This window comes from Aythya marila, assembly GCF_965140915.1.
Source record: "Aythya marila genome assembly, chromosome: 18".
NCBI lineage: Eukaryota > Metazoa > Chordata > Aves > Anseriformes > Anatidae > Aythya > Aythya marila.
The window spans coordinates 8,791,849-8,818,667 of NC_139059.1; the positions used below are offsets into that span (position 1 = coordinate 8,791,849).

Consider the following 26,819-nt stretch of genomic DNA (forward strand, 5'->3'; position numbering starts at 1 on the left):
GCTGCCAGGAGCGCAGCCAGCCCTTGCTGGTGAGCTGCTGGGGGGGCTCCTGTGGTACCCCTGCGGGCACCCCCAGGGCAGCAGCTGGCAATGGCTCGTGTCAGCTGTAAATAACACCCAGCTGGGCACAGAAGTCAGGTTCTGCTAACACAAGCCACAATAAAAGAGGTGCTTTCAAGCCTTACGAGCAAACCTGAGTGACAAATGTGGGGTTTTGCGGGTTGGCTTGAAATGCCAGGACAAAGCGAGGCGGGGACCTTCATTTTAGGCAAGGGTTTTTCTCCGCAGTCACACTTGCCTTTATTACTCACCCGTCTGCTCCCCAGGGTGAGTCAGCTCAGAGAGCTGCCTGCCATCATGGGACCCAACTGGAAACCGGTATTTCAGCACCCTCCTTGCTCAAGGGCCGCCAGGGAGAGGCCACAGGGGGCCGGGAAGGAGCCACAAAACTGTGAGAGCCTGGACTGCTGCATACACGTGGACTGGGAAAACCTCTGCTGCATCCTCCTGGCTGCTGTTGGGTGACGGATTTCTGACACAGGTGGGTACCGGAGCAAAAGGTACGGGTTCGGACCACGCTGCTTGGAGCTGGGCTGGGAGCACAGCAAATCCTGTCCATCGACATTTTTCCTTGCCCTTGCTGGAGCCTCGTCTCTCCTGCCTGGCTCTGTACTTTGCTCTGCAAGGGCTGGGTCCTGCCTGGGAAGCGGTCGCTCTCCCCGTGGCACGCAGCAGCTGCCATAAAGCTGGGTGTTTTGGCTCGTCTGCTCGGGATCTGCAGGCAAGGGGGTCAGCCCTGCGATCCCTGCCTTTTGTCCCACTTTTTGTCTGTGGGGGCTCAGGGCAGCTTTGTCAGAGGAGCTTTAGCATGCGTTGGAGGGCTCTGAGCAGTGAGGCTGGTCGCTGATGCTGCATGCATGCTCCAAGCCAGGCATGAATGCGCTCAATGCGCTCTGTGCTGGCGTGCCTGGACCCTGGTGTCAGCCCCAAATTCTCACAAGCATCCCCCCGAGGCTCGAGTATGCATCGCTCCTGCTGCTCTGAGCCCAGTGCTGTGAGCTGGCAGGCTGAGTGGCCTTGAAATCTCTGTCCCCCATTTGCTGGCCCTGCAGAGAGCAGCCGCTGCCCTGGGCTCGCTGCCACGGTGCGGAGAGGAGAAATCCAGGGGCTGAAACTGATCTGAGCTCGCTGGCAGAGCCAAGGTGCGGGTCTGCAGCACTCCCTGCTCCCTCTGCAGCAGGCAGAAGACGGTGTCATAGCTGTGTTTGCTCCGGAGGGGCTGGGGATGGTGACATCTGGTCAGTGCCCAGCAGCACAGAGCCCCCCTGGGCTGGGGGCCGGCTGCTTTGTGAAACTGGAGTCATCCTCACCTGCACCTGCGGTGCAGCAGGCACCTCATGCTCCAAACCCTTCTGTACTGCTCCAGGGAAATGCAGATTTCGCAGCTGAACTGCCCTGAGGGGGTGGTTGGAAGTCCCCAAGGCACTTCCCAGGACGGGGTTTGCCTTGACATCGCTCTGAAATGGGATTCCCCCCAACCATCCACCACTGTTTTTTCCTAGGGCAGCACTCCAGCTGCTCAGGAGAACCTTTGGGAAGAAAGGATGTGGGTTTAGGGGCAGAAATAACGGAAAGGCCCCACACTAGGCAAGCAGGGGGACTGGCTGACATCCATCAGGGTATGAATGAAACCACTGGTCCCAGGGCAGGCAGCGTCGGGGGGCTTGGGGTAGAAAGTCCTGGGGGAGGAGCAGGAGCCTCCCTGGTGTCATTTTGAAAGTGCCTTCCGCCACCGTGCCCTGCTCTCCTCCGCCTCGGGCTTCTGCTGTACGGCTTGCCAAACTGTAGCAGGCAAGCTACTGGTTTTGCACAGTCACTGGAGCCGGTGTTTAAAAGGAGAAGTGAGGGAGGGACATGTTGAAATCAATTTTTTTGACCATTTGCCCATTTCCAGCCGAGAGCTTGAGATAAGGGTGAGGACAGGCGGCGTCTCCGGGATTATCAAGCCAAGAGGTAGGAAGATAAACTGCTATTGATGCCTGTGGAGGGTCTCCTTTTATAGCTGGTTTTCATTTAGAGGAAAGATAAACTTTAAAAAGTGCAAGGCTGCTTGCTCTATAGTGGCCTATTTTCTCTGGATACCCCAGAGCAGCAGCTACAACCCTATGCATGAACGAACCGTGGACTTGATTTATACCGGGGCAGCCTGCAGCCCCATAGGAATATAGCCCTAAAAAGTGTTTTCCTTTAGGATGAGTTGCTTTTAAAGGGAATGGAGAGGTTTGCTCTGTTTTGTGCTGATACATGGTGTGTGGGAGGGAGGGCTGTTCTGGGGAACCCAGACCTGGTCCCTTTGGAAAACCACGTCCTTTGGCAGCACGGGGGGCAATGTGGGGAGTTTTGCAAGGTCCTGCTAATTTGGGGCATGGAGTTAATTGGGATTGTCTGTAGTGAGTAGAAACCTGTGCTACTTCTGGGAGCTGCTTTTTAGGGCTTTTCTGTGGTGTTTCCAGGATGAGGAGTAGTTTGAGGTGCAAATACAGTGAGCCGTGAGCTCTGGTGTTTTCGGGAGCAGGTGCTTGCTGGTAAAACCTGGGGGAAAAAAAGGGCATTTGTTGTTATTGAAACATGATCCCCAAAGAGCTCTCCTTTCGCATTGCACAAAGAGGCCCCAAACCCCGTGCAATCCCTGTCCTGTGCCCGTGGGACCTGTTTTATCCCGGGCACTTCTGGTGACAATTTTTTAACCGAACCTGCCACACTGAAGCTGGATTTTGCTCTCTAAAATCTGCAAAACCACAACACAGGCTTCTGGCTGAGGACTGGCTGTCTGATGCTCAGCACCGTTTGCAGTCAACTGTATTTCTTCACCCTTAGAAGGGGAAGGCAGGTGGATGGGAGGCTCAACTAAACTTTCACCAGTTGTTCTCTGGGTGCTGGGGGAGGCACCGGGTGTTTCTTTGCCCCTTGTTGCTTTCTGCTGGCAAGGAGCAGCAGAAGGTGTGAGCAGCTCGGGGGGAGCCGGCGCGCCGTGTCTGCCTCCTGCCTTTATCTCTGTGGTTGCTCTCTGCTATGCCAGATTTTGCTTTTGCAATCAAAGCCGAGAGCAATCGTTTTGAAGAGGCACGGTGCACTTCACGTCTCCGCTTTCCTCTGACGACACCGGGCAGTGGAGCAAGGTGCTGATGGCCCAGGTCGAGGCACAGCACATGCGCCTGGCGGGGCAGAGCTCAGCACCATGTCCCCACCACCAGCAGGGCAGGAGACGCCTTTCAACTGCTTGCCTAAGGTGAAGCAAACACTAAGCCGAAATTCCTGCAGGCTGGAAAGGTCCGAGATGAGGATGGTGGGGCTGGGAGAGCCCCGAGCACCCCTGCATTAGGGTGAGGTGGAGGCAAAGTGGTGCTGAGCCCAGCCCTGCGCCTCAGTGCTGCACAGGAACCCTCCTGAAATGGGGGAGCAGGAGCTTGAGCAGCAGCTTCTCTTGAGGCCATTTGGTGGGGATGGGCTGCAGCTGCTCAGGGTCTCGCTGTCTCTGCCTAGAGCTTTGCATCCCTCTGCCCGTGGGAATTTGCAGGAGGGACAGAGCGAGCACTGGGCAAGTGCCGTGCAGCCCTGACGTCTGCTCCGTGACAGCTACGCCAAGCAGACACCTGAGCATCCCATCAACCGGCTTCTTCCATCTCCTTTCTCCATCTCCCTATCCCCCAGCTTCAGGGACCTCCTTTTGCCATCACATCCTGCAGGTTTGGGGGGCGAAGGGCAGTTGGGGTCCCTCCTAAAGCAGCTACGGGGGCGCAGTGTGCCTGTATTAAGGGAACAGCTGATTGCCATCGGGGGGCTGCCTGCCTCCCCCCTCCCGCAGCCCCAGGTTGACTCAGCGTGCCGGGGACACCCCCACACCGCCGGCGTCATCACCTCACACCACTATTACGGGGACAAACGTCTCGGCACAGTTTCCACCGTTGTGGTTTCCTGCTTGGACCCAACCGAAATCCCTGCCAGGGGACGCGGCACCTCCATCCCCAGCATTGCCACCCGCTGCCCCAGCCCGGGCTGGCCTGAAGCACCTCGTGTAAGGCCCCCAGGAGGATCTGGGGGCCAGAAATTGGAGGTGGTGGGAAGCTGCCTTCCCCCCTCCCCGTGCTGCTGCGCTGCCAGCCCCTGTCCCACCGATAGGCATCTCTGGGGAGGGCGCTGCTGGTGGGTGCTGATAGGAACCCGTCAGCATGCCTCGCAATCAGATAAAGTGTTTACCGGAACAGAAGCTGACAGTAAAACACCAGTTTCCTGCTGCTCGTTTTTCCCCCGGTGACCAGCCAGGGGAGGGGAGGAAGGCTGCGTGTCCCCTCCCGGCAGGGACAGCCCCACAGCCGTCCCCAGGCGTGCAGTAACTGCATCAGTTCTCAGCACGGGTTTCCTCGAGGCCTTTTGGGTGCCACAGGGGGGTTCTTGCAGACCCCCTCCAGCCCCCAGATGACTTCTGCTTTCTCTAGGGTCCCCTACCTGTCCTTAAGGGGCATGAGGACACGCTGGGTCCCGAATCCCCACGCTACAACCCAGATCCTCCACGCACGTCACCACCCTCTCCACCACCACCACCTTCTGCCTTCAGGATTACTTTTTCCCCCCCCAAAAAAAGTAAACTTTCTCTCATTAACAACTACCGGCTCTGGACATGACACCCCTCTCCCACCCCACCTGCACCCCAAGCACCCCACGGGGCTGGGGGGCGCCTGCGTGGCCCCGCTCCCCTCGCAGGAGGCCCGCGCGCCGTTTCCGTTCGCTCAAATGGCCGCGGGGAGATAAGGGCTGTGGTTTCCTCCGAGCATGTGAGCGAGGGGAAGGGAGGCCCCGCTGCACAGCCTGCCTTGCCCCCGCTGAGCTTCGCCCTGGGATGGAGGCTGCTGGCGAGGCCCCCGCGGGGACCCTCCCCGGGGAGGAGGAGAGCCCCGAGGTAGGTGCCCGCTTCGCCTCCCCAGGGGCTGGGGGCTGCACCTGGGGCTCGGTGGCCCCAGAAGTGCTGGGATTGGGGGTCGGGGGGCCTGCAGGACCTCAGGGTGCAGGGTTGGGGCCGGGGGTGGACACGGGGAAGGTGCTCGGGGTGTGGGGGGGGAATTGGGGTGAGCGTGCGGCCAGGCTTGGGCTGGTGCTGACGTTGATGCTGATGCCAAGCAAGAAATGGGGGTGGGAGCTCGGGGGGGCACATCCTGCCGCAAACCTGCACGGGCACCCGAGCCCTGTGCTGGTGCAGAAGGGTCCTTCAGCAGTCTCCCAGCTCCCTCCCATCTGCAGAGCCCCCAAAAGCCCTGCTTTTCACCCAAACACCCCAAGAGACTTCCTCCACGGCAGCCGGGCAGGCTGCATCCCTGCAGATGTCCCCAGGAAATGGGACTGGGGCTGTGCCAGAGCCAAAGGAGCCTCCGGGGGGGGGGTGCCTGGTGCTGCTGGGTGCCTGCAACACGATGCTGAGGAGCTGTGCTGGGGGTTGAATGCCCCCGAGGGACTCGTCCTCCCTCCAACCCTGCGGAAAAGCTGCCCCACGGCGTCGCTGCCACTGTGCACAGGCTGGGGTTGCTGGCAGCCGTGTCCGGGCCTGGATTTAAGCAACGCGTCTGGATTTCAGCTGGGGTCTTGGCACGGGGATTAGCAGCCGCGAACACGTTGCAGGGGCTTGGCTTTATCTCACGGAGTCCTGTGCTCGTGTGGGCGAGCACAAAGGAGCCACCGGGGCAGCCTGCCCTGATTTCAGTGGGGAGCTGTGGGGTTGGGAGAGCCCCAACCCCACAAAGCAGCAGCAAGCCCCTTGCCCCCCTCCCATGCTGCCCTGATGCTGGTGGCAAGGCTCCAACCTTGACCAGGGGGTGTTTGGAGACCACAGCCCCCAGGACGGGGCTGAAGCAGCTCCAGGGTTAAACCTGCTGCGGGTGGAGGAGCTGAACCCAGCCCAGATGGCTGGGGGATTACGGCAGCCCCAGATTTGCCATAAGCAAATGGTGACGTTCCAGTGGCTGTATTTTTTTTTCCTTTCTATTAGGAGGATCCCAAGGTCATTTCAGGACCTGGGCTGACCTGGGGGTGGGGTTCATCCCTTCCTACCAGCCCCCATCATCCCAACCCTGATGAGCTGGGTCTGTGCTTGGCACAGAAAGGACCAAGTGCATTTCAAAGATGTCCAAAAAACAAGGCTAAAATGAATTATTTTTTGGGGTGGTGGTGTGGTGCTGTCACCCCATTGTGCTCCCAAGGGTCCCAGACACCCGGAGCTGCCACGGCTGGCACATGACACCCACTGCAGTCACCCAGCCCGTGGTGGCACAGTCACCGTGGCTAGACAAGGATGGGCGCAGGGAACAAATTGCTCAGCTGTGGCTGTGGCCAAATCCAGCCCAAACACAGGCCTGGCCCAGGGAGGAACCGGCACACATGGGCACAGGCTGGGAGCTCCGGGTGCGGGGGCATTGGGAGCAGAGGCGGTTTAATTCCCCTGCCAGACCTTGCAGAGCCCTGCTTGGTGCGGGCTGGCTGGGGTGTGATGCCTGGCGCAGGGGGCAGCAGGGTCAGGACGTGCCCCGTTGCCTGGCTTGGTTTTCATTCCCTTGTCTTTTGTAAAACAAATACCACTGCTGGTCATCCGGCGAGTGGGACACGGGGTCTTCACGCCAGCAGAGAGCAGTTCAGCATCACGTTTCTTTTCCTGCCTGACAGCCCCCTGCCTTCTGCCGGCTCCTTGCCCACGGCTGCCCTGGGCAGCTCAGCTGCCATTTCTTGCCACCCCTCAACCTGCAGGGCTTGGGGAAGCTCCTGTGCCCCTGCTGATGGGTGATGGGGATCTGGTTTCGGGATTCATGCTGCACCTTGGCCATGGGGCTAAATGGCACCTTGGGGACAAGCCCACCCCGTCCTCAGTTCCCTGCAGTTTCCTCCTAAACCCTCTCCGTGTCTCCAGCCCTGACGGGAAACCTCTCTGCTTCTCTCCTTTCTCCAGATGGACCTGTCCCACCGCTTCTCCAAGCAGGAGGTACGAGTGTGGCCCTGGCGTGGGCTCCCTTGGGGACATCGGAGGGGGCCACCAAGGTGCAGGGGGGGACGCAGAGCCTCCCCAAGGACATCGCCTTTGGGTGCCGGAGCGAGCGCACCCAGCTGCTGGCACCCCATGGATGTGCTGGGGAGGAGGGCGAGCGGGGTGCTGGGTTGGGGTGGGGGGGGACACATGGGGTGCCCGGGGTGGTGGCGAGGGGTCGGCGCTGTCCCCGCAGCTGGCCCTGCTGTACGAGGAGGTGCTCTACACCATCCGGCACCGCATGGGCAAGCCCGAGCCCCACCACGTGGCGGACGCCCAGGAGCTCTACGCCTACGTGCAGAAGGTGGGTGCAGCCCGCTGGGACCCCCCCAATCCCATCCTGTCCCCCCCGTGCTGTGCAGTCACCCCTAAAGGACACCCCTAAAGGCACGGCAGCGGCATCCAGCCATGGGGCTGTGAGCAGGGTTTTGTCTTGGGCTCGGGGCGCTCAGCCCGAGGCTCTCCCGAATTTCAGCCGTTCCCCAGCCCTCCCGCTGCTCCTCGCCTCCAGCTGGCTGCAGGGGCACAGCGGGAAGTCCCTGGCTGCTGTCCAGCCACCAGGAACAGGGCCACATCCGTCAGCGGCCCTAATATTTATAACAGGCTTTCGGCATGGACGCGGAGGAGCACAGGGCCAACATGCAGCGGGTCAAGGAGCTGGAGGTAGGGAGCAGGATGGGATCCCGGCTCGGGGTCGGTGCCTGGTCCCCCTATTCGGGTTTGGGGTGCTCTGTGGGCGTTGAGCCTTTTTGTGACAAGGGGAAGGTGGTGGCAGGGTCCTGCTCAAGCCCTGAACTTCCTCACGGGGTTGGGTCCCCAGGACCCTCCTTCACCCCCTGGTGCACACCCAGACCGGAGCAGATCTTCGTGGCTGTTTTTCCCCTAGGTTGAGCAATCTTTGCTTTCTTTCAGAGCCCAATTTTTTGCCTGAAAGCAACCGTGAAGGAAGCCAAGGGGATTTTGGGGAAAGACGTCAGCGGTAAGTGGAGCTGGGAGGGGGTGGCTTAGCCCAAAAGGGGGCGGCTGCTGCTCGCACGGGGCTTGCACTGCCGGGCCCTTGCAGGCTTCAGCGACCCGTACTGCCTGCTGGGCATCGAGGCCAAGAGCCAGGAGCCGGCCCACCCCGACAGCAAGAAGCGGCTGAAGGCAGTGGTCAAGGACCTCATCCCCGAAGACCAGATCCATCGCACACAAGTCATAAGCCAGACGCTCAACCCGGTGTGGGACGAGACGTTTATCCTGTAATCTGCCACCCCTCCATCCCATCGCTTCACGGGGGCTGCGGGGTGGTGGCTGGTTAACCTGCTTGGGGAGGGATTTGGGGGCTCTGTGGGGTGATGCCTGTGGGGTCTTGCTGTGCTTCTGGTCTGACCCGGCCAGCAGGTGCAGGGAGTTTGGAGGGGTTGGCCAAAATTAGTCTCTTGGGGCACTGATTTCCCAGGCTGCATGGTGTGTGAGTGTGTGTGTGTGGAGTTCTCCATCATCTCCATCTCCATCTCCACCTCCATCTCCATCTCATCTCCCTCGTGGCCGTTGTCCTGCCCCCTTGCTGCTGGTCCCGTGGTGCTGCTGGCGTGACGCCTTCTGCTTGTGCCTTGCAGGGAGTTCGAGGACATGGAAACGGCCAGCTTCCACCTGGACATGTGGTGAGCCCAGCCAGGCAGAGTCCTGCTCCTGGCATGGGGTTGGGAGGGTCACTGGGTTGGTCCTGGGATCTGCACCCTTTGCAAAGCCCCAAAAACTGCTGGGGTCCCGTTATTCCCTTGTTTTCAGCTGCAAGCAGTCACTGACAGCGCTGCGCAGGGCAGGGAGCCCAGGCTGGCTTTGCACAGCCCAGACTCATTGCCCAAGGCAAAAAGCAGCTGAGGACCGAGCCTTGATTTAATTTATGGCAACAAGCCACGTGCTTGTGGATCTGGGGCATCTGGGGCAGACAGCTGCTTTTTGGGGGTGTCCTCAGCCCCCAACACCCTCACCCCCACCTCCACCGTCACTGCGGTGCCCTGAAACGCGCTGCACTCGTTTGATTTTCCCCCTTTGCCCTCACCGTGGGCTTTGCCACCCCCAGGGACTCGGACGTGGTGGAGTCGGTGCGGCACAAGCTGGGCGAGCTGACGGACCTCCACGGCCTCAAGCGGTGGGTGCTGCCCCCCCGGCACTGCCGTGTGGGGCTGTCAGTGGCTCCTCTGCCTCCTGGGTTCAACAGCTGCCCCTGGGGGAAGGGAAGGAGGGAGGGAGGGCAGCAGCTCCCTGCTGGCCCCACGTTGCCCCGCTTTGCCCACACCACGGCTGGTGCCGGCTGTGGGAACCTCTCCACCCTCCTTGTACCTGCTTTTCAGGATCTTTAAGGATGCTCGGAAAGACAAAGGGCAGGACGATTTCTTGGGAAACGTGGTCCTGCGCCTGAAGGTGAGAGACGTGACCTGGATGCGGGTGAAGCCTGGGGGGGGCCGGGCAGGACCCCAGCCCCGTGGCAGCGTGGGCTGAGCCGGGCTCCCAGAACTACAGGGCGATGCCACATCCCCCAGCTTGGTGCTGGGCACCCTGGCCAGTCCCACGCGCTTACCCAGTGGTTATATGGCTTTTTAAAAGTCAGATACTCTAGATGTGCACTGCAGCACCTTCCTGCCCCGTTACTGCCGTGGGAACACTCCCTCACCCCTTGCCTCTGTGCACGCAGGACCTGCACTGCTGGGACGACCAGTGGTACCAGCTGGAGCCACGGACAGAAACGTATCCCAACCGGGGCCAGTGTCACCTGCAGTTCCTGCTGACCCACAAGAGGGTAGGAGGCAGGGAGCAGGGGGTCCCCTTCCATCTCCTGGCAGGACGGGGCATCCCCAGCTGCCCGTCCCCTGGGCTCCATCTCCGTGCCCCAGGACCAGGGGTGCTGGCAGGCTTTGGAAACCCATCGCAGCCCTCCCCTGGGCTCTGTGCGTACCTGCACCCCTGGGCTGGGTTCTCTGCCTCCATGCATTTTGGGTTCTTGCTTTCCCCCATCCAACCACCTCCCTGCACGTTTGGGCAGCTGAAGGATGCTGCCCACCCGGCTGGCATGCGTTGTCCTTTTCCAGAGGGCCACCACGAGCAGCAGGACGCAGCCCAGCTACACCGTCCATCGGCACCTCCTGCAGCAGCTGGTGTCCTACGAGATCCTGCAGCACCAGGTGCCGTGGAGAAGCAGCAGGGACGGGGTGGGGGCTTCCTTTGGTGCCCGTCACGTTGACACAGGCTCTGCTCCGTGCCTGGTGCCTGTGGCCCCGTGAACACACGCGGTCCTGGTGCCCGTCCCCGTCCCCACTCAGCCCAGCCCGCTGCAGGGCACCTCACCCCCTGTGCTCCCAGCAGGCCGGCAGCATTGCCTGGGATGGGGAGCTGAGCCGGCACGCCAGCACCGTGCTGTACCTGCACGCCACGCAGAAGGACCTCTCTGACTTCCACCAGGTCATGGCGTGAGTACCCCCTCCTCGAGCTGGGAGAAGCTCTCGGCTTCCCCATTCTGGCCGTAGCCTTGGGGAGCCCCGCACCGTTCCCTCGGGGCTCAGCCGGGCCTCTCCCTCCTCCCCAGGCAGTGGCTGGCGTACAGCAAGCTCTACCAGAGCCTGGAGTTCAACAGCAACTGCCTGCTCCACCAGATCACCAGCATCGAGTACCAGTGGGTGCAGGAGCGCCTGAGGCCAGAGCAGGTGGGACACTGAGGAGATGTGCCCCAAGCACCCACCCCGAGCCTCCTCTTGCAGCTCCCGGCCACGATTCCCTCCTCGTGCTGCAGCAAGGGCAGGGGCTTGTAGGGTGCAGGGGTGCCCTGGGACCTCAGGGATGGGCTGCGGGGCTTTCCTGGTGGGCAGCCAGCCACAGGGACCAGGACAAATTAGGGAAGCCCTTCCCTTGGGGGATTTGTTCCCCATCTCTGCAGAGGAGCCCTCACCCTTTTGCACTGATCTCGCCCTCCTCCATCGCTGTGATCACATCAGTCCCAACACCAGCAAAAAATGGGATCTGACCCAGTTCCCACTGGCTTCTCCCGGCCTTCTTTTCCAGGGCATCCCAGCACCCTGCTGAGACTCTTAATTATTCATGCGTAGCGATGTGGTTTAATTGCAAATAAGTTAAGCTCGTGTGGTTAAGCTCAGCTCAGCCCCTCCAGGAAGAAATTCCTGGGCACACGAGGAGGTTTCTCCACCCCTGAAGAAGATCAGGAGCCACAGACCCCCTGCCAAATGGCACCGTGGTGCCACCACCAAGGACAACAGCACGTCCCCTTCCTTCTCCCCAGAAAGCAGAGCTGGCCGAGTCCTTCCAGTCCTTGCTGACCTACGGGGTGTCCCTCATCCGGAGGTACCGCATCATCTTCCCCCTCTCTGTCGCGAGGTCCACGGAGAGGCTGCAGTCCCTGCTGCGGTGAGTGCAGCGCCGGTGTGGGCAGCGCGCGGGGTCGTAGTGCTTGGCCACCAGCATGGACAAGGCTGGAAGCTGGAGGAGAAGCCCGTGAGAGCCCTTTTTGCCCCCATTCCCTCCCCGCCCCGCCTTTCCAGGCTGCTGGACACCTAACTGCTGTGACACTTCTCCTGTCTGGCCCCTCGCCCAGGGCTCCCCGTGGGGGATGTTGTTGGGAGGAGAAGGTCTGTTTGGGTAGGGTCTCCTGGGGGAGAGGCGCTGGTTCAGAGGGGCCGGTGCTGGGTCTCACCGATGCTTCTTGCTTCGCAGGGTCCTGGTCCAGATGTGCAAGATGAAAGCTTTCCGGGAGCTGTGCACACTCAGCCCTGACCTCCCCAGAATGGTTTCCGAGGCACTCAAGGTAGCGGCACCGGGGGGGATTCTCACCCTCCCTAACCCCAGAGGGGTGGCACCCTGCAGCACCCCTTCCCATCTCCAACCCCTGCCCAATGCCCACACCTCTCCTGCAAAGCCACCCGGACCATCCTGGGGGGAAAACCACCCACATTTCTTCTGCTCGGTGGCCCAAGCCTCTGGTTCCCACCACGAGGAGCTGGGTCCTGCCCAGGGGAATGGGATTGTGGAGGGGATGGCAGAGCTGGCTCCATCCTTGGCTTCTCACACCAGGGCTCCTCTCTTGCAGTCAGGCACGACGGAGTGGTTTCACATGAAGAAGCAGCACCTCAAGCCCATGGTGAAGGCGAGTCCCCATCTCGGCCTCTCTGCCAAGGAAAGAAGCAATTTCCTGGGCAGGGGTGTGAGGGAGGCTGAGGGGCGGGGTGATGAGACCTGAGAGGAGGCTTTTGCAGTTTTTTGAGCTGTCCAGGTATTTGGGTCTCCAGCAGGTGCTTGTTTCATGGTGTTTTAAGCTGGAGACCCAAATACTGCCAGCTTAAAACCCCATGACCCATGTTACCTGCAGGCTTAAGGTCTTGGTGGGATGGGCAGGAGCAGGAGGTGGTCCCCTGCCCAGCCACGCAAGCACAGGGGGACAAAGGATGACAACTTGTTGGTGCTCCTGATGTGGTTGTAATGATAGCCTGCTACTAGAGCAAATCATAGAAATAAATCAGTTCTGGATGTTGTCTCAATATCGCTGAGCATCCAAAACAAGCTGTTCCCTCTTTCGCAGAGCATGGAGGAGAACGGCAAAGCCTTGGCCAAACTGCTCCTGGAGGTGATAGCAGATCTCCAGCAGTGCCAGAAAACCTGGAATAAGTTCTTCATCAGGTAGGCCTTGAAGCTTGGCATCCACCTTCCCCGGGACCAAGAGCAACAAGGCACGTTGATGCTTCGTTCCTTGGTCTTCGGGCTCCACAGCACCTACGAAAGGAGAAACCCAGAGGCCCCATCTCTGCCTCGTGGAACTCTCCTCTCCTAGGGCACGGGCTGGGAGCCTTTGCTGGGCTGGGTTTGCTGGGCTGCGGCTGGCAGGCTCCTGACTCCCTGTTTCTCTCTCGCAGCACCCTGAAGCTGAATCTCTTCTCCATCGCCTACGTGGAGCTGGAGAGCCTGGTGAGCGAGCCCGGGCTGCCCTGCACTCCTGGGACTGAGGGCTGAACCAGGCTGAGATTTTGAGCCACCCTCACCCCGTGCCTCCAGAAAGCCTGTACCAGAGCCAGCCCTCCTGGCTGCCTCCCAAAAACACCTCTGCCCCACAGCCGCCCCTTCTTCCCTTTATCCCTGCCAGGTTGCAGAGCATGTCCAGGAGCAGCTGCACGAGGTGGACAGCAGCATGTCCAAGCCCACGGCCGAGAGCCTCTTCCAGCTCTACCTGAACCTGCAGGAGCTCTATCGGATGAAGGACTTCCTCCCAGAGGGGTACCGAACCCCAAAGGGGAGATGCTGGGGGGTGGGGAGGATGGAGCAGTAAATCCAGAAGACTGCCAAACCCTTCCCTCTCACCTCCACCGCTAATTCCGCCCTGGCAGACCAGGCTGTTGGTGGCTGGTGTCGATGTGAGCATCACCAGGAGGGTTTCAGGCCCATTTCTGGGTGGGATTGATGGGGACCTCACCTCCAAGTGGAAGTTTTTCCTTAGCATGTGCCTCCCTGGGGCACAGTTTTTTGCGTGTGAGGTGGTAGCCCCGTGCTATCACAGCGCACTGGGAGAAGCTGGTGCCTTCATCCACAGGGACGGGCCTTTGGCCCTGAGCGATTTCCACCAGTGGTTCAAGGAAGCTGTGCCCCAGTGGCTGCAGAAAGCCTACACCATCGCGCTGGAGAGGGCGCAGAGAGCCGTGCAGATGGACCAGGTAACCCGGGGGGGAGAACAACTCCCTGCAGCCCCCAGGGACTCACCAAATCCCTCACACAATCCCCCCGAGGTCTTTTCCCCAGGGCTACGTACCCCTCCTCGGTCCTCACCCCTCAGATGGGGTATAAGAAGGAGCTGATGAGGAGCCAGAGAGCCCTAAAACATAGGAGCAGCTTTCCTGTCTGGGACGGCTCCTTCCCATACAAGCTAAGTTGTGTTTGCTGTCTCTGCCCCGCCAGTTGACGCCCTTTGGGGAGCACAACAAGCACAGCACCTCCACCGTCGACCTGTCCACCTGCTACGCCCAGATCGTGAAGACCTGGCAGCAGCTCAATTGGCCGGACCCCGAGGAAGCCTTCATGATCATGGTGAAGCTTGTGGAGGTTTGTACACCCGGGCCTGGATGGCAGAAGCTGACCCGACAGGCACCAGCAGCAGTTTACTCTTCTGCTCTTGGAGCTGGGTGCTGATGGATAGGGCCAGTGTCCCATGCCAGCGTGGTGAGGGACCCCAGCCCTGTGGTGCTCTCCCATTTTGGTCTCGTTTGCTCCTTCTCCACCCTGCAGGACATGTGCAAAATCGCCCTGATGTACTGCCGGCTCATCAAGGCCAGGGCTGAGGCTCTGTCGCTGAGCGAGCAGAACGAGGGTGAAGCAGCCAACAGGGTTGGTATCGGGGCAGGACCCACAGCTCGGGAGGGGGTGGCAGCCTGGGGCTGGGTTTTTATGGGGATCTGCTGGCCCCCATAGCTGTAATCTTGGAAAATTGGGAGGGAAATGGTGTGGGCAGGGGAAACGGGATGGGATGGGATGGGATGGGATGGGATGGGATGGGATGGGATGGGATGGGATGGGATGGGATGGGATGGGATGGGATGGGATGGGATGGGATGGGATGGGATGGGATGGAGGGGATGGGATGGGATGGGATGGGATGGGATGGGATGGGGGTGGGGTAGGGTGGAGTAAGGTGAGAATGGGGATGAGGGTGAGTGAGGATGGGGTTGGGCAGTGGGGTGCCCTGAAGCAGACCCTCCTCCCCAGCTCTGCATCGTGGTGAACAACATCAAGCAGCTGCGGCTGCTCATCCTGAAGCTGCCATCGCAGCTGGACTGGGCCCAGCTGGAGCGGCGCACGGGGGCCGTCATCGACCCGCAGCAGATCCAGCACACCCTGCACCACCAGCTCGACAGCACCGTGTCCTGCCTGGACCACGAGGTCCAGGACGTGGTGCAAGCCCTGGCCACCAAGGTGACCGCCTGCCCCCAGCCTCACCTGGCCCCCAGCGGGGAGGTTTAACCCGAGGGGATGGTGATAAGGTGTTAAGGGGAGAAGGGGGAGGTGAAATATCCAGAGCAGGGAGGCTCGTGGAGGGATGTTGGTGTGGGATGGGGGGGCAGGATGTGTGCTGGAAGCTGCTGTGGGGCTTCTTGGGGAAAAAAGCCCCAAATGTCCACGAGACCCAGAAAAGGGGATGCTGGTGCAAAGCCCCAGTGCCTCCATGTTTTTCTCCCTGGCAGCTGGAAGCGGGCATCGCCAGACACATCCAGGAGCTCTCAGCCTCCAACGACACCCGGGAGCCTGAGGATGTAAGCTCCTGGCCCAGCCCCTCCTGCTGTGGGATGGAGCCCTCCAGACCCCCCCCCTCTCCCAGCCGTACCCTGCTGGATGCGCCCCCGGCGCCCTCCCCAATGCCCCTCTCCTCTCGCTGCAGTCCATCATCCCCCTCATGAAGTTCCTGGAGTCAGAGCTGCAGTATCTCAACGAGCATCTGGTCCAGGAGAACTTCAAAAGGTGACCAGGGCCGTGCCAGGGTGGAGGCCAGCAGCATTCCCCTGGCAGGAACATCCCCCACGGGGCTCGGGGTCACCCCGCCTTGGGGCTGGGGGCTCTGCCTAGTGGGGTGAGCCAGTTCCCTGCATCAGCTCTGGATATACCGCAGGTCCCCCTGCTCACAGCCCCTCTCCCTCGCCCTCGCAGCCTCCTTGCTCTCCTCTGGCATCACACCTTGGCCGTGCTGACTGCAGCTGCGGGGCCGCAGACGTCCTCGACCCAGCGCTACAAGAAGCTGCAATGTGCCCTGAAGGTACCGGGGACACGGGGGGTACCGGAGTCCCCTGGGTGTGTGCCTGGGGGCCAGCTAACAGCGTCCTCCTCCCCAGAGCCTGGAGCTGTGCTTCCACGCTGAGGGCTGCGGGCTGCCCCTGGAGACCCTGCACAGCGCAGCCTTCGTGGTATGGGTGCTGGGGAGTGGGGGGAGTGGGATTTTCTTAGGGTGTGAGAGCCGGGGGAGCAGCATCCCCAGGCTGCAGACGTGTCCTGGTGCCTGACCGCCCCCTTTCATCCTCCCCGCAGTCTCTGGAGAGCCACCTGGCCCTCTGCTCCAGCACCAGCCGCAAGCTGATCCAGAAATATTTCAGCAACAGGATCCAGGAGCAGGTGGGAGTCAGGATGCGGCGCCCAGCCCCTTCCCAAGCCCCCCTCCTTGCTGATGGACACCACCAGAGCAGCACTTCCCCACCACGGGCTCCCCCAATCCTGGGGCTTTGGGAGTGGGTTTGCCCCGGCGCTGGGGTTTAGTGCATCCCCGAGGATGTCCCTCGACCCCCCAGTACCCCATAACGCGTGCTCGGCTCCTGATATGATGCTGCACCTTGCAGCTGGATGCCAGCTCGGAGAAGTACGGGGCTGTGACCATCAAGGCTCTGTACCGGCCCTCGGAGCAGAAACTGCGTGTGGAGGTGCTCAACGCCGTCAACCTCATCCCGCTGGACTCCAATGGTGAGCGTGTGGGCTGGGGCAACCCTCTGCCCCGTCCGTGGGCCCTGATATGACCCAGAGCTCCGTCTTGGTTTGCTTTTGCACCCCATGAGGTGGATTGAGGAGGAAGGGGGTTATTCTGTGGGTCTGGGGGTGCTGGAAGCAGAAGCCAGCAGCCAGGGCTGGCAGCGTTTTGCCTCTATGTAAAGCACACCTCACACACACAAAAAAACTGCTTGGGGGGATACGGGACAGTCCCTTGGGTTGGCTGTCATTTGGGGAAGTCTCCAGGAGAGGTCACCCCTATTTTGAGCCTCCCAATGGCTCCTTCATGCATGGCCCAGTAGGGGATGCTCCAGCTGCCTCCCAGGTCCATGGGCTGGGCTGGCTGCTCTGGATGATGCCCTGAACCCCCCCCAGCTACCCCAGCAGGAGGGGGCTGATGTCTGCACCCCACCAGGCTCCAGTGACCCCTTCGTCCAGCTCACCCTGGAGCCCCGGCACGAGTTCCCCGAGGTGGTGGCCCGGACCACCCAGTGCAAGAGGAACGAGCTGCACCCGCTCTTCGACGAAGCCTTCGACTTGTATGTAGGGTTTGGTGCCCACCAGCCCCCACGTCCCCATCCCAGCAGCCCTGCCCCATGGAACTGGGTCCTGTGGTGGGCTTTCACCTCCTGCCCCCCTTGGGAGAGCCTTGGGGGGGCTCCCACGGGGAGGGTGAGCGCAGTGGGGAGGGTCGGCTTCCCACCGAGCATCACCCCGCAGAATCCCATTCAGTGTCTTAAAAGGGAATTTTGGGACCAAGGGGATGGGGTGAGACGGCCCCACGTGTCCCACCACTTCCCCCCAGCTTGATCCCCCCCGAGAAATGCCGTCAGGAGGGGGCCTGCCTGCTGCTGACCGTCTTCGACTACGACACGTTGGGGGCCAACGACCTGGAGGGAGAAGCTTTCTTCTCGCTCCGCCATGTGCCCGGGCTGGATGCCGACGAGGACCAGGCAGACATGGGATGGGTGCCCCAGACCCGCCTCTCACTCACCCACCCCAAACCCAGCGGTATGGGGCACCACAGCCCGCCCCGGCCCCGCTGAGTCCCCGCAGGCCTCTCCCCTCATGTCTGTCCCCTCCTGTGCCACAGGGGACGAGATCCTCCGGCTGCTGGAGTCCAGGAAGGGGGACAAGGAGGCCCAGGCCTTCGTCAAGCTCCGCAAGCAACGAGCCAAGCAGTCCAAGGAGACGGCGTGAGGGAGGCAGAGGTCCCAAAATGAGGGGGTCCAGAAGGAGACCTCAGGAGTTTTGACAGTGCCGGAGCCACCCGCGGGGGCTGTGGGGACCATAGTGGGGTCCCTGAGCCGCCACCAGCTCCCAGCGCCTGCCTCACCCTGAGCAGTGCCCCCCATGGGGCTCAGGAGGGTGGGCACACAGTGTTTTTTTTGTGGGGGGGCCTCCTTTGCAGATTAGCAACACTACACGGGGCTGTGGAAGTGTGTGGCTGTCCCTGCCGTCCCCCTCAGCTTGTCACCACCGGCCGTGTCCCCAGCCCTCTGCAAAACCACGTCAGGGCAGTGGGGTTTGTTTGGGGTGGGGCGACCCATGGCCAGACCTGCCCTTTTTTTTTTATTATTCTTTTTTTTTTTTCTCATGGATAAGCCTTTTAAATTAAAAGCAACAAAACCGGTGTGTTGGCTGAGTGTTTGGGGTGCTGGGAGGGGGGGACACAACCACAGGCAGCGAGACAAGGCCGTATGGAGGGGGGTATAACAGCAGCGCTGCCCTGGCCGGCCCCGAGGGAGGCTTCCCCTTTGCCGTGCTGGCAGGGAACCAGGCAAAGCACTGGGTTACGGGGCCGTTACACAGCTCGGGGTTTACACCCAGGTGTAAATTCGCCTGCTCGCAAGGCTCTCGTCACCCAGCAGTGCTCGCAGCTCGGCTCTGGGTGGCGGCCCAAGGCCTGACCAGACGCATGTAAAGCCCAGGTCTGGCTTCCTTGTGGCAAAACGCTTTTAGGGTGGCAGTGCGTGGTGGGTGGATGAGGAAATGAGGCCCCCCCAGCAGATGTGTGTGTCCTTGGGGGCTGCACAGGCTGAGCTGGGCCAGGCAGGGGCACGGGTTGCAGCAGCAGCACAGCACCGCCTGCTCCATGGCTGCCACAGCCCTGTGCAGCCAGCCAGGCTTTTTATTTTATTTTATTTTATTTTATTTTATTTTATTTTATTTTATTTTATTTTATTTTATTTTATTTTATTTTATTTTATTTTATATTTTATTTTATTTTATTTTATTAATTTTTACTTCATATGTTTTAAAAAATATGTGTGGTTCTTTTGCATGGGTTTATATTTTACCTCCAACCATACCAACCTCACGGTGCTTCCTGGAGCTGAAGGAACCTGGGCAGCAAGAAAGGGCACCAGAGCCCCAGGAGCCAAACTAAGCAGTGATTTGGGCTGCCAAAACACTAAAAACAGAGGCCAGGAGTCAGGCATTGCCCTTGCCAGGCACCTGCACCCTTCTGGCTCCAGCACACGAGAGGCAGAGGTGGCAGCTCCATGTGGGGTGCCCAGGTGTAGCAGCTACAATTCCCAGCTGGTTGCTTTTTTTTTTTTTTTTTTAAAGCTTGTTTTAGCTGCAATTATACTAATTACAAAGCCGGAGCTCCCACCATGTGGTCTCTCCATGCATCCCCTGCCCAGCAAGGGGGTGGCTGAGCTCCAGCCCCGAGGGTCCCCAGGGAGCATCACCCTCGGCTGCTGCCTCCACGGGCTGCACAGGCGATTGAGGTCAAGCTCGATGGGAGTGGAAAAAAAAGCTCCCTTGGTATGGACGTGACATGGCAAGGTTTAGCCAAGCCTGCAGCAGCAGGGATTAAGATGCTGCTCGCTCACGAGGAAGCCATTTGGTTGCTTTATTCTCGTCTCGGTCCCCACTTTGGGCTTTTGCAGCTCTGCAGAGAGGTGAGATGTGGGAGAAGAGCAGCGAGGCTGGGCGGGAGCAGGATGCAGAGGAGAGGGGTGCCTGCTTGTGCAGGAGGTGCTGTTCCCCACTCTCATTTCTGCTCGGGGACAGAGGAAAACCCACGCCTGTGCTTTGCAGCCCATTTGGCAGTGGCACCTGCTAGCAGCCAGCCTCACGCACTAAAGCAAGGACTGAGCTACGTGAGGCTGCAGCTTTGAGCGTGGTTTACCTTGTTTTGTACCTATTTAAATTTATTTTTTTTCGTTGTGCTGGGCTTGACCCGGGCTGACCGGTTGCTGTAATAGCGATGAGCCCAGTGAGGGGGTGGCAGGGGCTACCCTGTGGTTCCAGCATTTTTTGCTAATACCCAAAGTGGTTTTAGCTTAATTTTTGCAAGAAATGGTGTCATGTACAGAGAAGGACCAGCAAACCTTAGGCAGTCTGAGTGTAACTCACCCCGTGGAGTACCGAGAGACAAGCCTAACGCATCGAAACGTACGGGCTGAGGCACACAAAGCCAGCTCCCAGCAAATCCAAGGCTGAGGAGGAAGAAAACCCCATCACCGCCATCCTCTTCCTCCTCCTGGCACAGACAGCTCACTGCCACACGAGAGGGAAGGGGGCAGGCACTCACGTCTCCCGATTTTCCTGCACTACTAATAGATTTTAATATACACTGGATGATTTGGGTTACTGCTGTGACTGAACCAACAGGAAGCGGTCAGTACATCTTTAAATAAAAGCTCATTTTTGGAAGCTTGTGGAAGGCACGTTCGTTTGGTTGCCAATACACGAAATTCCACTTGCAGCAGTCGCCCAGGAGCGCAGAGCTCACCTCTGCCTGGCCTGGCTCCCGCAGGAAGCATTCAGAGCCAATTTTTTGTCCAGGCCATGAATTTGGATGACAAAATGCTCCTGGATGTGTGGATCCGCCACTCCCCAAGGAGTCTCTGCCCCACTTAACCAAGTGCACCTTTACCACAAAGTGCACCACGCCCCCAAAAAAGGGGCTTGAGCCAGAAGGGAGCAGGGCAAGAAATTGTTCTCGGTAGCGTACAAGGGAGCAGGACAAACTGGCCACGGAGATATCTTGTATTTGTTTTTCTGAGGGCTCCCCAGCTTTCTCCACTCCTTCCCCAGCCCCAAAGATGGGGACGGGCTGCACACACACGCGGGCACGCATGCGCGCACACACACCCACACACGGCTTTATTGGTTTGTTTTTTTTTTCTTTTTCTTAGCAAAAAAATAAAAATTTATTGTCCTCTAAAAAAAAAAAAAAATCCATCCTGCCCTTGGAAACTGTGACACAGATTGAGTTCTTTTCAGCCCCACATGCAAATTCATTCTGCCAAGAAAAGAGTCTAAACCAGGTTTCCGACAGCCAAAACACATATTTACAGAGTACGAGAGAACGACAGCTGAAATCACAGTTCTATACATGGAATCAACAACACGTTTTACACACCACCGATCACCATTCTGCCAACTTCTACACGGACTTGGGGCGCTTCTGCCCAGTGCCCTTCCTCCCGGGGAAAGCGAGGAAGAGACTGGGCAAGAATTGCCACGAGAAATACTGCAGTGTGTATTATTATTTTTTTTTTAAACTCATACTGTACTTATTTTGTTTTAACATTGGAAGCTACGGAGTGGGGAAGCCCCAGAAATCTCTCCGACGCAGTCACTAGTTTGCAGGAATACTTCACCTTTAAAATACTAGGTTTTACATCAGTAACATCTACATTGCTGTTGGCCATCACTCCAGGGATTATTATAAATCTGGAGGAAAACACTGGTAATATTTTTCCTTCTTAGATGGGGGGGAAAGGGGGGAAGAGAGGATTCGGAGGCTGGTGGAACAGCAATGAATTACTGAGTCCATTCAGCATTAAAGGCTTCCTCACACGGTAAGGAATTCTCTTCATTGTCTCAGCTGCACAAGCCTTGCAAGTGGCTCAGGTTCAGCTTCAGAGATGTATGGAAAGGATAAAACCCTTCGGTATGGGAACAGCTGCAGTGGCTGCCTTCTGGGGAAGGCGAATTAAGGGAAAGGAGCTCCAGCTCTGAGACCTGCCCCAGGCCCACCGGTGCCAGCGGCACCGGGCTACGGCATCGAAGGCTGGGTGGGACCTGAAAGCGGTCCTGGTAGCCCAAAGTGATGCTCACCAACGTTCTTCAGCTCTTGGCTATCCTCTACAGCTAGCTCCTTGCTTTTAATAGCTATCTACCCAGGATATTGTTGTCTCAAGCCATCTGCTTCTATATTGTTTCTCTATAATAAAGTAAAAGCGTATTGACCTTTAGGATACTGCGGTTTCACAAGCCAGTTAAAGACTCCCTTTCCCCAGCTCTCAGCCGAGAAGTGTCCGACCTGCACAGTTAGTCACCGAGGTCAATTGTGAGGCTCCCAAAAACGCGGGGAGAAAAACATCATTGCCCAGCGAGGAGCCTGTGACAGGGCAGGATGCGGCCGCGCTCAGGGCTGCTCGGGGGCAGCCAGCTGGGGGGGGGCTCAGCGAGAAGCCTCGGGGACCACTTGGGGACCACCACTTCGCTTCGAGGCGTGACAGCCAAAAAAAATACAAAGTCACCTTGGTTCTGATGTATTACTGCGTGTCCTGTAACTGGGAGTTCCTGCTTCAGAAAGAAGCTCGACAGTACGTTACACGGGCTGTACATATTAGCACCAGGTTTATTTTTTTTACAAGTCTCTTTTTTACACCGCGCAGAAGCTGACCACAGACTCTTGAAGCCTTGAAGGCAGTGCTGCGATTGTGGTTAATCCTGCCTGCCTGGGGCCGGCGGTAACAACTGCTGGAGTGGGCGAGAAACGCTGCCTTCCCCCCCTCCTGCTCTCACCTCGCTCAGGTATGAAATGTTGGCCCCCCAAAATAGTCACAAAATACACAACGATGAAGTTCTCTTTCCCAGCTGCTGCCTAAGAAAATAATTCACATTTCAGATACTTCTTGATTTGGAAAGCAGCAAACAAATTGATAGAAACCTAAATTGAAGAGGTGTTTCTTGAAGCACCAGAGGAAAGAGAAGCAGCCTACGGGCTTGTGCTAAGAGTGCTGAGACAGGCTGGGGCGGTGGCGAGGGAAGGGGACGTGAGGTCCCGGGGCTAGTGCTAACTCCTTGTCACTGCTCTGCCACGAGCACAGCGTGGCAACAGAAAGTTAAAATTTAAGGGCCACAACTAGGGAAATTTTGAATTCTTTGGTCCTTCAGGATAAGTTTTAAAACAGAGTAACTGTTTTACTGAAAAGGAAAAAAAAATAAAAATGCTTTCTCTGGTCTGGAATGGTTCTCGTAGCCCTCTGGGTCCCCCCAGAAATGAGGGGCAAGTGTCTCGTCCCCCTGGACCCTACAGACGTGCATCACGCTGTGACTGGCAGTCACACTGCGACAGAGCTGCAAACAGAGGACAAGCTTCATCTGAAGAGAGGGGAGAATGCAAAGAGCCCTTGGGACTCAGCTCAAGTCACACAGGTGGTGCTAGTTCTGGAACGAGAGGGCTGTCCGAAGACAGCATCACCCTGAAGAGGCCCCCAGGAGGCAGGAGAGCAGAGAAACCACCACGCTAACAAAAAGTAAGCGTTACAAAACCAAGAGCCAAAACAGGCTGGTGAGCTCTGGCTCTTATAAATATTAAAGACCTGATTCAAGAGTTTATTTCCTATGATTTAAGTTAGTTACAAAAACTTTAGTTTGTTTTTTTTTTTTTTTCTTTTATCTTCATTGGGCTTTTTCTTTCTCCCGCAACTTTTATCCCTCCCTCCCCCCGCTTTTTTTTCCCCTAAAAAAAGAAATGTTCACATATTTTAATAAAAGGTCTTTCCTTAAGATCAGACCAAGGCAGATGTGCTGCCCCATGGCACAGACATTCAAAGGCTATAACCAAACAACATAGCCACAATATTCACCCAACAGTGTCTCTCCATTAAAAAAAAAAATTAAAAAACTGATGCTAGTTACAATAAAATACACATGGAAAAAAAAAGCATTTTTACCAAAAAAAAAAAAAGAACGAGTTAATGGGAAAACATAAAAAAAAGAACTACACAGAGCTGCACTTAAGAGATCATCTGGGAATGCATATTAACCCCTTCCATATGAAGGAAAGGTGGAATTATGGAAGCAAACCTAATTATGTCTTTGCATTAAAATATGAAGCTTTCTGAGAGGCTCCAGTAACAATTCAGTTGTTCCTACAACAACAGTGGGCTGCTGGAGGTTCCAGTGCTTTTCCAGGTCAGGGAGGGGTAGCACAGGACGCATCCCTGTGCGAAATAAAAATACTTAATCAACTGAGTGGCCTTCTAGTTGAGATCCCAGCAGGTTACTGCAATCCACCCGATGTAAAAATTTAATGTACATGCTGGTAAAGAAAGTCACAGGAAGCTCAGCTGCTGGACAGGTCTAAGCTGGTGGCGTTTCTTTTCCCTAGAAAGGAGCTGCACTGGACAGCGTGGTGTGTATTGGACTGGTCTGTGGGATTTCTTTCTTTGCTTTTCTAAAATGATCCAAGAGAATAAATTCACTGTGGACAGATACAAAGAGAATCCTAGGAAGGAGAAAGTCCCTGAGCTCCTCTGCAGATGGTGTATGGGGCCAAAGGGCCGAAAACAAACTCAGCAGGGCAGAGATGCCAGTGAGAGCTGTGCAAGGGTGGTGGAAAGTCATGTGCTCAGGAAAGGAGTCTGAAATAGGAGGAAGGAGAGGACTGGAAAACCCCGCAACAACACCTTGCTTGCATTGAGGAAAAGGGAGTGCATTCCTCTGATGGGAGATGCTTCTTTCTGCTCCCACACGATGAGTTTATCACCCCTGCCAGCACACAGCACTGGAGGTGGGCACCCAGCCGCATGCAGCAGGCTACCACATTACTACTAAGTCACCAGTACACAGACAGACTGGTTGATGAGTTATTCTAAGGAAATATCTGAAATTGAAGTCTTTTTCCTTTCTATCTCCTTGCTCTGTAAGATAATAACTAACACAGGAACCACTGCCACAGGGCACTGTTAGACTAACTAGCTTCAGAGTTTCTAAACAGCGACACTTCCTTACGTACATAAGAATGGTGGTTGCATTTATAAGCTTAAGTGGTGATACGTGTCCTGTTTTGTGCCACAGTGATGAGCTGCTGAGGGCAGGAAGAAGCATCTCCACCTAGGAGCAGAAGGCAAGGAATTTACACTCTCCTCCAGCTCCACTTTCAAGCAGGAATAGATCTATCAGCGGTTTGTTCCATGCTGGGCTTTCTCTGTCACCACTGGCAGACGTGATTCCTGGCTTGATGGCTTCTGAACTTAGAAGCCCGCAATTCATCCTTGAGATGCTGAAACAGGCAACACCCGCTCTGTTCAAAAAAAGCGTCCTTAAACTATCTGGAATTGTTTCATGCGTTTCAGCAGTGGCTATGAAAGAGGTCTCTGTGGCTAAAAGGAAAATCAATCTGGTTTGAAACGCTAAAAATCCTCTAGACAGCTCCCACACAAAGGGGTGCCTGGAGAGAACTAACTTGTGCATCCGTACTCCTTTCATGAAGGGCTTTAGCTGGCACAAGGGCAATACTTCTAAGGCTGCTGAAACCTGCAGCATTAGCTGTATCAGCAATGATTACTGGTCACTGAATTTGGGGGCCTGGCTTGCTCTAGGTACAATATATTTTTCCCCTTTTTTTTTTTTCTTTTCATATAAATATACAAAGAGTGTAAAAAATTTTTAAAAAGCGAACTTTGCTGTTTTAAATGACAGACAAAGTTTCTGCACATTCAGAGATCGGCAATGTGAGGCCCACCAGGCAGGGACCCAGCGGAGCTTCCATCAGGGAGGACGGCTTTAACCAAGCTGGGTCAGTGAAAGAGCAGGAAGACCGAAGACATGAAAAAAGTCATTTCAATCCACCTCGATCCTCCCCATGATCTCAACTCTTCCTCTGGAAAGCACGTGGAAGCCCCTCTTGCCCACTCTAAATCCTTCTGGAAATAGTCAAAAATTTGTTATCACCTAAATAGAAAAGAGGAGAAACACAGACTCTTTGCAAATGGCCCTTTGATCTGTATTAAAAACAGCTCTCAAAGTTCCTCAAGAGTTAGAATTAGTGGGGCACGGGTGAGGGGCAGTTTAGATACGGGTTGTAAAATATTAAAAAGTGCTCTGCAACTAATTTTTGTTTTATGTGGGTATGTGCGTGTGTGTGCATATATATACATACACAAACATGCACATACACACACATATATACATATATATATCTACACATACATATATATATGTACACATACATATATATGTACGTATGTATAAAGTTAAAAAGTTCTATACGATATGATTAGAACAAGCGTCCTTGGAAGGTCACGACTGGAGAGAATGGGGCCTGTTGGGATGGCAGATGGGACACTCGCCCTCCTCGGCGCACGTTTCACACAGCACTGCGTGTTGGCACGGTAACACCACCCGGTTCTCTTCCTGACACTTAAGGCATTTCACTGACTGCATCTGAAATACTGCCTGCAAGAGATGGGGACAGGGCAAAACGTAAGCATCAAAACGAGAAAACAGAAGGGCTCCAGCCCCGTGCTACACAGTTTGGGGACCAGCAAGGAGGCAGCAGAGGACAGACTTGCAGCTGTCCATCCATTTATCTTCTGAAGCAAAAGCAAAGCAGCACAGCATGGTGTCCTTTAGGACCTTTAGGATCACAGCAGCTTTGATCGACTGAAACTCTGTACTTTAGGTACAGAGAAGAGGCAGATGTTTTCCTTTAAGGTGGCTAGAACTCACTTTGGCTACCTCCACATAGAATTGCTTTGTTAGGCTGCTGATTTCTGACTCTATTAACGAAAAGAAAAAGAGCTGCTATCTGTAGGAGCGGAGGCAGCAAGGCCCTGCTCTGCAAATCCCTGGCACTCACCTTATCGACTTTCTCCAGGTTTGCCCGCAACTGTTTCTGGAGGGTGTAAAGTGAAGAGAGCGAGAGAGCTTCCAGGTCAGAGAAGGAGCGCAGAAACTGAGGGTCCTGGCCTGTGTGGATCCTCTCCAGCTCCTCCTGCAGTTTCTTCACTTGCAGCTCCAAGGCTTCCCTCTGCTCCCGAGCCAGTTCACATTCCATGTTAGCTGTGTTGGCGCGATCATTTGCTTCCTCTGCCTCCTTTTTCCAAGCATCACAAGCCTACGAATTCCAACAAAGAGAGTAACAGCAGTTTGAAAACTCTGTCAGCGTCCAGGAGAGAATCCTAGGCAAAAATACTCATTTTTTCTACATGCTCCTCACCAGGAGTGTATTCTGTCTAATCTGCCCTGTTCCCAAATTCCCAAACATCCTTGGAGCTCCACT

The 26,819-nt window shown here is 56.8% G+C and overlaps 2 protein-coding genes across 8 annotated transcripts in view; one reads left to right on the forward strand and one right to left on the reverse strand.

Annotated features, from left to right (window-relative positions):
• The first annotated feature begins 512 nt into the window (after positions 1–512).
• Positions 513–18,189, forward strand: UNC13D (unc-13 homolog D). 4 transcript variants are annotated; one of them, XM_082775196.1, is made up of 32 exons: positions 513–541; positions 6,989–7,021; positions 7,260–7,367; positions 7,667–7,726; positions 7,976–8,042; positions 8,127–8,304; positions 8,665–8,709; positions 9,132–9,200; positions 9,403–9,472; positions 9,744–9,848; positions 10,138–10,230; positions 10,412–10,515; positions 10,632–10,749; positions 11,340–11,464; positions 11,771–11,861; positions 12,144–12,200; positions 12,633–12,730; positions 12,964–13,015; positions 13,191–13,321; positions 13,635–13,755; positions 13,997–14,140; positions 14,324–14,422; positions 14,801–15,007; positions 15,277–15,345; positions 15,471–15,550; positions 15,737–15,842; positions 15,919–15,990; positions 16,112–16,195; positions 16,417–16,537; positions 16,977–17,100; positions 17,367–17,572; positions 17,655–18,189. In XM_082775196.1, the coding sequence occupies exons 2-32, from the start codon at positions 6,989–6,991 to the stop codon at positions 17,759–17,761; spliced, it is 3,144 nt and encodes a 1,047-aa protein (XP_082631322.1). In that variant the 5' UTR covers positions 513–541; the 3' UTR covers positions 17,762–18,189. The 4 variants fall into 4 exon arrangements, with proteins under 4 accessions (XP_082631322.1, XP_082631321.1, XP_082631320.1 ...); XM_082775195.1 differs by lacking the exon at positions 513–541 and adding an exon at positions 1,905–2,013; XM_082775194.1 differs by lacking the exon at positions 513–541 and adding an exon at positions 4,824–4,957.
• Positions 18,190–23,274: 5,085 nt separating this feature from the next.
• Positions 23,275–26,819, reverse strand: part of UNK (unk zinc finger) — a 42,012-nt gene continuing 38,467 nt past the window's right edge. For all 4 annotated transcript variants that reach the window (XM_082774898.1, XM_082774900.1, XM_082774899.1 and 1 more), the window contains 2 exons: positions 26,397–26,654; positions 23,275–25,993 (listed from right to left, as the gene is read on the reverse strand). In XM_082774898.1, the coding sequence (XP_082631024.1) occupies positions 25,838–25,993; positions 26,397–26,654 (414 nt within the window). In that variant the 3' untranslated portion in view covers positions 23,275–25,837. The remainder of the gene's footprint in view (positions 25,994–26,396; positions 26,655–26,819) is intronic.

What these genes read in the sequence shown, in the direction of transcription:
- UNC13D (XM_082775194.1), top strand. Translation starts at nt 4,898, where the DNA reads ATGGAGGCTGCTGGCGAGGCCCCCGCGGGGACCCTCCCCGGGGAGGAG. An exon ending in TCATGGTGAAGCTTGTGGAG is followed by an intron (nt 14,141 to 14,323) that starts GTTTGTACACCC and finishes TCCACCCTGCAG; the next exon opens with GACATGTGCAAAATCGCCCT. An exon ending in TGCACAGCGCAGCCTTCGTG is followed by an intron (nt 15,991 to 16,111) that starts GTATGGGTGCTG and finishes TCCTCCCCGCAG; the next exon opens with TCTCTGGAGAGCCACCTGGC.